We start from the raw sequence: 10,954 nt of genomic DNA on the forward strand, positions 1-10,954 counted from the left end.
AACTTAACTGAAACTCAGTTGATCTGACACTAAGTAAAATTGTGTAAAATGCTTGTGCCCCGTTTCTAGATGTGTTCCTGACGCAGTTCTCGGCCCTGCAGACGTCGCGGTCGGTACGCACACGGAGACTCGCTGCCGCTGAGGAAAACACAGAAGTTACACGCACTGCTCGTCTCGCGCACATCTTCAAGGAGATTTGTGACATGATCACCAGCTACAAGGGTTAGTGTCTTGTGTTGATGTATAGCACTGGATTATATATATTCACTAGTATCACACTCTCTGTTGTGTTATTCTAAATACTCATAGATAGATAGATAGATAGATAGATTCAGAAAACTTTATTGTCTGTCGTGACAGAAAATCGTCATAGATGTGGTTCAACATACAGTGCAAAACAAACTCAGACAGTAAATATACAGCATGTGTTCCTAAAGAAACAGAATAAATACCCAATACAATAATTGAGACGGGTGCAAAGTGACATAGTGTTAATGTAGTCGTATGGATCATTGCCTTTTATGTAAGATGTTTATGGCAGTGGGGATGAAGGAGTTTTTATGTTTTTCTTGGCCAAGGAGTCTTTATAGTGGCGACTTGAGAGTGGTAGATGGAAAGATTTATGCAGAGGGTGAGTGGGATCTTTTGTAATGTGATTGGCTTTCCTTTCAGCTGCTCGGGTATGAAGTACTGACAATGGAGTTTGGGTTTTACCAGTTCTATTAAATTATCTCATCAGCGTGACCTCTAGTCTGATCTAAGGTCTGATCAAATCTTATCTGTCAGCGCCTCTTATATCTAATATTCACTAAATGATAAAGATCTGTGATTGAAATATGATGACAGGAATGTTAATTTTCTGTCTTTCCCTTAGATTCGGCTGGCCAGACGCTCGCTGCTCCGCTGGTGAACCTGCCATCCAGGAAGAGGTAAGAGTGTGTAAATCTGCTTGTCGTTCGTGGTTCATTCACAATGTTTTGGTGTTTTCCAGACAGCAGTGTTGCTGTGTTATCTGGTCTGTCTGTGTTCAGCACCCACATAGTGTAACAGTTTTATCTCCCGTCACACATTTCAGCCGTGACAGCCTGTGCTTTGATTTTTGTCCAGTATTGATAGTAATCACTTTCTGTCAAAACAATAACAGCTCATTATTTTTCTTTGGCTACATGGTGCTAACACTGTCATGGTCCACCCTCACAGGGCCACCTCTAAACCTGCTGTAGACTCAAGGATTTCTAAGCACCAAATGTTTTGACGTACTGTTTTTGCACAGACTGATCCAGTTTAGCCTGTTTACAGCAGGTCTATCTCCATTGGATCCTTTAAAAAAACAGTGTTTTTTTTCTAATTCCTGAAAAAAACAATTTTGAAGATAGGAGGTTTAGGTGTGCTATATGCACACTTAAGCACCAATTTATTAGTATGCCTGGAGGGTAGGGCTAGGCAATATATTGATATATATCGAAAAAGTGATATGAGACTGGATATCGTCTAGGTTTTGGATGTCGTAGTATCACAATTGTTGTCTTTTTCTGGGTTTAAAGGCTGCATTAAAGTGAAGTGATGTAATTTTATGCACTTAAAAGACCATTTTAACTCTATTATTTGCCTTTATTTTTTCCATATTGCCCAGCTCTACTCTATAAGGCAGGCTGCTGCAGTGTTTCCCATACATTGATTTATTTGTAGTAGCCTGCCACAATATCAACGTCAACTGCAAAGTATAGATATTTTTTTTATTTTTTTCTGTTATTTAAAATACTTAGATAATTGTTGAGCTGCATGCAGCATATCGATTCGCTCAGCCCCTTCTTGTGCCTCTTGCGCTTTTTCTCTGTTGAACCGGTAACAGAAAGTTTGCTTGACCAGCAGGGAGTCGGGTAAGCAAAGATGTCAGCTGAGTAGACGGTCCAGGACAGTTTAGCGTACACAATGCTGAAAGAGTAAGGCCACATGCGGCCCAGACAACATCCGAAATTCAGTCTGAGCGATCGGATCTCAGGGCGCATTGAGGAAGCGTTGGGTGCATTCACTCCCGTACTTTGAGCTGTCCTCTTGTTATCCTGTCAGCCAGGACGCATGTTAATGCCAGGTGTAAACATGGCATTAAATGTTTTCAGAGCAGATTTGCAGAGACTAATCCTGTTGTTTTTTTGTGCCATCAGGAACAGCCAGTACTATGAGAAGGTGTCTGACCCTCTGGACCTAAGCACCATCGAGAAGCAAATCCTCACCGGCTACTATAAGACCGTTGAAGCGTTCGACACAGACATGCTCAAAGTGTTCCGCAATGCTGAGGTAGGGAGGTCTCCCATATGATCCCCTGCTATTTGTGTCTGTTTACACACATGATTTCATAGTCCTGTAGGTTGAGAAGCACATGTTACTGGGAGAACTTTGATTTTTAATAGTTTGCCACCAAGAAAGCATTACCCTGGAGTGGGATCTTGTTTTACGCATTGAAAATTGGTGTTTTCAGACCAAAACAGTTCTGTATATTCTCCTAGAGGAACTACCCACTGGGGAGCTCCCCTGAGAACCACATACCTTCAGGGGCTTTTTTTCTGTTTGCAAAAGTGCCGACTGGCAGTTGGTATCACAGTGTCACTTCCAGTTGTGGAAACTGTGTTTTATTTTCCTTATAGCATATATTCTTTGTAAAGCCTCGACTTCAGTTTTGGTCCATTTTTCTGTATTTTATCACAAGCTGTTCACATGGCAAATAGTTTTTTTAATAATTGCAGTGGCTAGTGTTGTGATGGCTGTGTTTGAACAATCAACACACACTTTTTTTTTTTTAAGTGTATTTATTGTCTTTTTTAACAAATAAAGTTAAATGATACATTTTAATAAACTCCGACAAGCATCTTCATACATAAGTACAGTATCTAAACAGCACTAAATAATAAAAGATGGTGAGAAAAAGAGAGAGAGAAAGTACACATTCAAATACTGGATACATTGGGTGACATTAACATTACATGATCTTTAATTTCCACTGTCCTGACTGACCAATCAACACACACCTTTGTCTGGATCTGTCATCGTACGCTTACATCATTAAGGTGCATCATCACCTCCTCTGAAATAGGTGCTCAAAACAACTTTGGCTTTCAACAAATTGCGATTGTTTCTAGTTCCTGCAGCTCAGGCACAACAAAAAAGGGGTTTCTTAGTACTATGAAAAAGTTTATTTGGTCCAAAAACGCCTTATCTTACAGGAACTAAATTTAGTCCTTGGTTCCTCGGGTCAAAGCTCAGGTTTAGATCCTGGGTTCTTTTAAAGGATCGTGGTCCTCTGGGAAAGTTTCTACAGTGGAAACGTCCTTTTAGCTGCTGCTGAAGGAGAAACTCACTGCCGACACAGTCATCGTTTGAAAATGATCGCTCTATCAAATGAAATGCTTAATCGATGTTTTAGATCTTCTCTACTTGTCAAGTTTACATCAACAATCAAATGAAAAATCAGTGTGAAGATTGCGTGAAGGCTGCTGCAGTATCCAGTCTTTATCATTTAATAACACTTATCGCAAGAACACTTGTGAGTCTCTGGAGTTTGATCCCAGATTCTCAGAGCCCAATCAATATCAAAAAGCCTCATCAAAATGATCATTCAAGCTGTTACTCTGCAGCTCTAATGCTTTCGTCTTCCCACGCACTCAGTTAATTTCTTTCTTTCCGCCTAGCACACAAACACCTCCCAAATGGGATATAACTTCATGACTGCTGATCCTCGGCGCACGCGTTGCAGGCCCTTTTGATTTACATCTGTACAGCCTAGCAGTTTAAACAAGTGCCACTTGAAACCTCTCAGAGGAGCTTACTCTTCCAGTCAGAGAAGTCTGAAGTGGACGTCTAAATTAGATTCACCCTTTGGTCCCAAGACCCTGTTTGCCAGACTGAAAAAAAAAGCGTGAGGGGAATGTGATTTATTGTTAAATTGAGAGCTGTGGTGTGTAGCATTGTCTGTGACATTTTGGCAGCTGGCTCCTGCCTGTTTTTCTGCCTTTTGTGTATCTCCTTATGCTGTTTGAGGATTCTTTTTATGTTTGTTTTGTTTACTCAAAAATAAAGTAGCTGGATTTACAACCCGTCTTGTTCTCCCACCAGAAATATTACGGCAGGAAGTCATCGGTCGGCCGGGATGTGTGTCGGCTGCGTAAGGCCTACTACAGTGCTCGTCATGAAGCTGCTGTTCAGATTGATGAGATCGTGGGCGAGACCGCCAGCGAGGCCGACAGCTCGGATTCGCTGGAGCGTGACCACGGCCACCACCATGGAGGAGGAGGTTCGGGGTCCCACGACAAGGACGATGATGTCATCCGTTGCATCTGTGGAATGTACAAAGACGAAGGCCTGATGATCCAGTGTGAGAAGTGCATGGTAAGAAAAAATGTGTCAAATGTATCACTGAAAAAATAGGGTGAAAATCTATATTCATACAAGGAGAGAAAGATTTTCCATCATTTTTGTCTCACAGGCTGATGGGTTACACCTGTTTTAGTGAGCGCTCTCTCGAGACGCCACCTAACCGAGGAGTACTTAAGCATTCAATCCTCCCGTGTATATTTTCTGTTATTTTTAGAAAACAAGGATGGTTCAGGGTTCCCGCGGATCCTTAACAAGTCTGAAAAGGCTTTGAATTTATCAGTCAAAAAATAAGGCCTTAAATTGTATTAAATGACTTAACCTCTCAAAAGTCTGAAAAATGCTCAGACATGGGAGGTAAGATTTTATCTTTTTTAAGTCTTAAATAATAGGTAACATCTATTTTTTTTGATAGATAATTTAATAAATTCATTTTCTGAAACTCATCATAATGGAAATCCAAATAGTGGAATCTCGTATGCAGCTTGAGAGACACAAAATCACCCAGAAATGCCAAATATTTCCCATTTCTCTCTAAACTAAATAGATACTTTTATGATGATAGAGTATGTTTATTGTCTTCCATGTGTTCTCCAAAAAGGCTGTTTTTTTGACATAGCAAATTTAACTTTGTCTTTTCAAAAGTCATGTTTTATGTTACAATAAACATTTGGGCAAAATAAAATGATCCCTCTTTAGTTTTTATTAGAAAAAGTTTTTATTAGATGATGCTCATTTCTGAGCATCATCAAAAAGTCCTTAAAAGTCTTCAGTTTACCTTGCCTTAAACCACAGGATCCCTGGGAGGGTTACAAATATTGATTGAAACTACTGCAATGAGTCACTGTTGAAACCAGCTGGAGAGTAATTGTTTCAACTATCCATTTTTTCTTCTATCTGTTTTTTCTTCCTTTTTTTGTCACTGTAGGTGTGGCAGCACTTTGACTGCATGCGGCTTGAGACTGAGGTAGAGCACTACCTGTGTGAGCAGTGTGACCCTCGACCTATTGACAAGGTACGTGTGTCCACCCGAAACAGCCGTGAATACTGAACCATAGTCCCAGTCTGGGCTTAAATTATCATCAACCTCTTCCATCTGATCTCACCCGTATGTGTAATTTTTGTTACAGGAAGTTCCCATGATACCCCAGCCTAGCTACGCCCAGGCAGGCTCTGTCTACTACATCTGCCTCCTTAGAGACGACCTGCTGCTACATCAAGGTATCGAAACAATAAAATCCGACGGTCATGAGCTCATAAATGCTAAGAAAGGCCCAGTCCCTGAAGTCCTCTGAAAAGCTTGTTTTCGCTTACCCTCCGTGGTTTAAAATCTCACTTTGCTGCAGTTATTTAGAAGTGTACGTCAGGATAATCTCACATCACTGTCGATGTGGTTATGGGTGGAGCAGAGCACACGTCTGACCACACAAAACCACACCTATCAGAGATCCTCGAAGTGATCAGAGCTGAAACTCACTTGAAACTTTCAGTCAAAGAGAGACTGAGTTACAGCTTGATGTTAAAGGCACCCTGACAAGTTTTCTACATATAAAAACCTGTTCCCACTGGACAAAAAACACCCACTAAAATCTGTTTTTTGTCTTAAGTGGGAAAAGATATAATCTGTATTCATTTGCGAGACAAATGACTCTGCAGGGGTCGTGGGTATTTATCGGCTCCAGCTCCCATTGGCTCTGATCAGCAGTGATGTTGAACGTGAAATCCGGGCAGACGCCCTAATTTGCTGTGATTTTCGCCGCACCTGTCACTAATTTTTGCGACTCTCTGAATAACGTAAGCCACAAATCTCATCCATTTCTGTCCAAGCAGCACTCAAACAATGCTCCAAACTTGCGGAGTTTGAAAGAAAGACTTGATAAGTAACGGATATTAAAAAGAAGTAACCACTGTAACCTTCTGACTGGCCTTCATGCAGTTTTTTAAAAATAGTTTTCTGACCCTGTTTTTAGGTGCTTTAGATGACACAAACAAACCCAAAAAAGAAAAGGCGTACTGTAAGCCAGGCATGTCCAAAGTGTGGCTCGGGGGCAAATCGTTGCTTGTATCCTTTAGGTTTTTACAAAAGTGTTAAATGCATTTTCTTCCTCGTTAAAACATCCGCAAAAGTTCTGTTTTTAAATACTCAAAATCCTGCAACCTTTGCATCCCTGTTTTATAGCTCGCTTCCTGCTTTTCGGATATATTTCTGTATTTCTTGGCGCATATAATCCACCTGTTGATGAGTGGAATAGTGTGAAACACTTGGCAGGACCGTGGATCGCATCACCCACACAAAGCAATACACAATGTGCGTGAGCCAGACAAAACAGGCGCCCGTTCATTTAAAAAAAAAAAAAAAAAAAAAAAAGCTCCATGTGTTACTATTACAGGCTCTGTTTATTTCAAATTAGTCAAGGTTATTTAAATGAATTTTATTATTTCCAAGCTTATTGTGGGAAAACAACAGGCCACATCAGGTTTGAAGTGAATCTTATGTTGCCTTTGTGATCTTTTTGCCTTAAAGTTACGACTTGCCAAAATTTAGTCGTCTCCCAGATTTGGGTAAAGAAGTGTCACTGCACTGAGGTGTTGTTCTCTACCTGTCAGCTGACTTTAGTATCACGCAGGCGGTTTCTTGTAAAATGTCACCATTGTAGACAAGTAACCTGTCAGTGTCTGTCTCATGCGCAGGTGACTGTGTGTATCTGATGAGAGACAGCAGACGCACACCCGAGGGCCAGCCTGTCAGGCAGTCTTACCGTCTCCTGTCTCACGTCAATCGAGACAAACTCGACATCTTCCGAATTGAGAAACTCTGGAAGAATGAAAAGTAAGTTAGTCAGACGTGTTTTGAACAATATTGACAATACGCACCAGTGAGAGTAAACACGGTCTTTATTACACATGATTGCTGTGCTCATCTCGATGCACTACGTTGATTCATTTGCTGGCTTTTTCTGTATCCTCTCAAACTCAAAAGGGGTGAGAGGTTTGCCTTTGGCCACCACTACTTCCGTCCTCACGAGACGCATCACTCTCCATCGCGGCGGTTTTACCAGAACGAGTTATTCCGCATGCCGCTCTACGAGATCATCCCCCTGGAGGCAGTGGTGGCAACCTGCTGCGTCCTGGATCTATACACTTACTGCAAGGGTGAGGGGTGAACTCACATACGCAGACTCACATATGATGAGGTTTTTTTTTTGCTTTGGGATCTGTGTAACGAGTATAGATTTGAGCAAAAGTCTCAAAGGTCCTATTTATCTCCTCAGGTGTTTGCATGATCCTACATGCTAAGTTTATAGTCATAGAAATGTTTCTTTCTTTGTCTCGTTTGATTGGCCAGGTATTTTCCAGATTTATTACCGTATTCAAAGTGTTCATGTCTGAGTCTTAGTAGGAGGAATTTCGCTGTCTTATTTGTATGCTTGTGTAAACTGGGAAAAAAAAGTGTGCTTGTTTCAGGTGTGAGTGTGTAAAAATATAAATATGAAGCAGGATGGTGCTGATAAATGGAGTTTAATAATCTCATTTTTGCTTAGTTCTGTCCTCTGACACCAGAATATGTCTACAAAATACAAGTTTACAATTATTTATAAATATAATGATCAATTATAACATAAAATTTAACATAAATTCCAGCAGTTCCCGGCTAATACAAAGTGTGTTCCTCCCTGCAGGACGGCCAAAGAATGTAAAAGAGCAGGATGTGTACATCTGTGATTACCGCTTGGACAAGTCGGCTCACCTGTTCTACAAGATCCATCGCAACCGCTACCCCGTCTGCACCAAGCCATACGCCTTCAACCACTTCCCCAAGCGGCTTGCACCCAAAAGAGACTTCTCGGTGAGAGTGAGGGGGGTGTGGCTGCCGTGCTGGGATCTGTTACTGATTTATAAACACCCGACAGTTATTTTAAGAGCGGAGGTAATATTACAGCCCGGGGCACATTCTGCCTCGCCACTGCGTTTAAGCAGCTTGCAGCACGATCACAGGTGACTGTGGGGCTAACCTGAAACAAATGAGCTTTTTGTTTGCAGTAAACCACATCCAAATATTATATTCCTTCATGCACTATTTAGTTGACTTGAGGGGTGATGACAGCATCCCATGCAACTTAAACCAAATACTTAAAGCAGTTATTCTTCACTGCAAAGCTTCAAACCAAAAAGTGATTTTCTCCGAGAAGTGATGGAATTTCACAATCTCATTTTACAGGCTTGGAAAAGTCCTGGTGTTAGTAAAAAAAATGATTGAATGCTTTGGAAAAGTCCTAAAGTTTTTTTGTGTGTAATGAAATCGTTGCAGTAATCTTCCACGGAAAGCCGTCCACGTAACGTACCACAACGGCACATTTATTTTCTGTAGCTGTCGAAGTAACGTAGCTCTGCTATGTGTCGACGTGTGACATTTTGTTTGCCATCACGTACGTTTCATCATGTTTCATCTCTCCATTTAATCTTTTTTCCTTACTGGCCAGCTGAATAATGCGTGAGGAGGGTTTGAACGTCATGTGTCTGAATATTTCAGGGCTAGTGGAGCAGGGAAAAAAAACTGTATGGGTTCTTGAAAAATGGTGGAAAAGCTTTAAAATTTTGTCCCCGGAAATGTGCGAAATGTGTTTTTTATCTTAATGTTTTTGAGTTCTGTTAAGTTTTGTTTTTATTGAAGACCAGGTGGGTTTTCACTCCGTATAGTCTCACATAGCTAGGCCACGCTTTGTTAAATTTCTGTGCTGTGTCCGGCTGAATCTGTCATAATTCCACACTAAGTGAAAAAACGCTCTGGGTTGTTTGTGTTTCTTTGAACCAATTACAACCATCTTTGGCGGCACTAAGCTCAGGATGCAGCAACAGTGCAAAATATTGTCAGGAGGGAACATTTGTACATTTGAACGCTGGCATTAAAATATGATGCGATACAATATGATGCTAAACGATATACTTTATTGTCCTTGCAGGGAAATATGTCTTGAACTCAGATGGTGTGTTCATAAATGCCTTCACAGTCACAGTAAAACAAACTACATTTGAAGTTTCTTTTATTGTGAGTGTGAAAACATTAAAAGGGCAAAATCCCAGAAAAAGACAGCAGTTAGGTTGCTAGTTTGAAGGTTGTTGTTTCTTCAAGCGCAGAGCTAAAATGAAGCGTTGAGATTAGTTTGGCTGTGAGGGAGAAGTTTCATGTAGCGACAGGGATTTTGAAAATGAATAGTTAATGCCAGAAACAGGCAGGCTTACACAGTTTACGTCTTTTGAGTCAGACTACACAGCATTTAATAAGTTCAGGTCTTGCTTAGGTAAATGTCACAGAAACTTCAATTAAGATGACTTTCCAAAACTTCTCTTATGATTTCTGAACTGATTTTATTGTCCATTTAAAAGTAATTTAAGTCAAACTCAAATAAGTATCTGCAAAGCCCCGTCTGATTGTGACTTTTTTGCAGCCTCACTACGTCCCTGACAACTACAAGAGGAACGGGGGCCGTTCTGCCTGGAAGAGCGAACGACCCAAAGGAGCCGGAGGCTGCGAGGACGACGCCTCTTCCTGCGACCGGGGTGATGACTTCCCACCTGAGGCTGAAGACGGGAGAGGAGAGGACGATGACATGGACATGAATCCAGACGATGTTGAACTTCTTACAGCCAAGCCCAAAAGAGCGGAACGGGCAGGGGAGGGAGACGATGAGGAGGAGGAGGAGGAGGAGGAGGAGGAAGGGCGGGAGTCTGAGGAGCGCAAGGAGCTGGAGGACAATTCCGCAGAGAGGATAGGAGAGATGCTGGAACTGCCGTCGTCCTCGGCCTCCTCGCCGCTGCACCACCCGGTGCTAGGCAGGCGGGAGGCTCAGAGGGAACGGCTCAACAAAATTCTGCTGGATCTGCTGCACAGAACGCCCAACAAGAATGGTGAGGGACCGGGAACAAAGCAGGGGGGTAGGTCAACAGATAACTTAGGGATAAAATTTCATGCCTCATTTTTGTGTGATTTCTGAATGCTTAAGTTCAAAGAGCAAAAAACTGTCCATTAGAGGGAGAGCGGGCGCGAAGACAAAGCAAAGTCTGCAGCTCGAAATTCAGCTGTTATTCATTTTTATGTTAAACTCTTTAAAGCATTCATCTAACAGATGGGAACCTCCGTTATCAGATCTGCTGCTTTGTCTCAGTCGCTTCCTCCCATGCAGTGTTTCAGTCTGTTGTGTTATTGCTTCAATCTGCTGCGGACAGCTTTATGAAAACGTTTCTGGATCTAGACCAACTTTTAACAACCATTCAGTAGCCATTCTCGCTGTATTTTTCTGAAAGACCAAAACCAACCAGTGAATTGATCCTGCTAACGAATGTTGCTGGTTTAGCCAAAACCTGATACAGCTCCTCTATGCAATGGACCCAAGTTGCTGTCCAAAGATACAGTTGGTATTTAAGGACACGCCTACAAAACATCGCATCCTTTTACACTGAGGGGAAAACAAAACGTCCACATCAAGGAAACTTAAAGTTCGGGTAAAGTGATAATTAAAATGTGTTTTGAGTAAAAACCTGACCAAATTTGAATGACCAAAAAAAATTGCCAAGTATGTAAATAAGG

General features: G+C 41.5%; 1 protein-coding gene across 4 annotated transcripts in view; it reads left to right on the plus strand.

Moving 5' to 3' along the window:
• Positions 1-10,954, plus strand: part of ash1l (ash1 (absent, small, or homeotic)-like (Drosophila)) — a 45,815-nt gene that overhangs the window by 31,002 nt on the left and 3,859 nt on the right. For 3 of the 4 annotated variants that reach the window (XM_042506737.1, XM_042506741.1, XM_042506739.1), the window contains exons 17-26: positions 70-222; positions 875-929; positions 2,166-2,298; positions 4,111-4,383; positions 5,297-5,383; positions 5,499-5,589; positions 7,060-7,198; positions 7,349-7,521; positions 8,049-8,215; positions 9,816-10,275. In XM_042506737.1, the coding sequence (XP_042362671.1) occupies positions 70-222; positions 875-929; positions 2,166-2,298; positions 4,111-4,383; positions 5,297-5,383; positions 5,499-5,589; positions 7,060-7,198; positions 7,349-7,521; positions 8,049-8,215; positions 9,816-10,275 (1,731 nt within the window). Of the gene's footprint in view, positions 1-69; positions 223-874; positions 930-2,165; positions 2,299-4,110; positions 4,384-5,296; positions 5,384-5,498; positions 5,590-7,059; positions 7,199-7,348; positions 7,522-8,048; positions 8,216-9,815; positions 10,303-10,954 lie in introns of all 4 variants that reach the window. The other variant, XM_042506740.1, reaches the window with a different exon arrangement.

Source organism: Plectropomus leopardus, chromosome 18, assembly GCF_008729295.1.
Source record: "Plectropomus leopardus isolate mb chromosome 18, YSFRI_Pleo_2.0, whole genome shotgun sequence".
Classification (NCBI taxonomy): Eukaryota; Metazoa; Chordata; class Actinopteri; order Perciformes; family Serranidae; genus Plectropomus; species Plectropomus leopardus.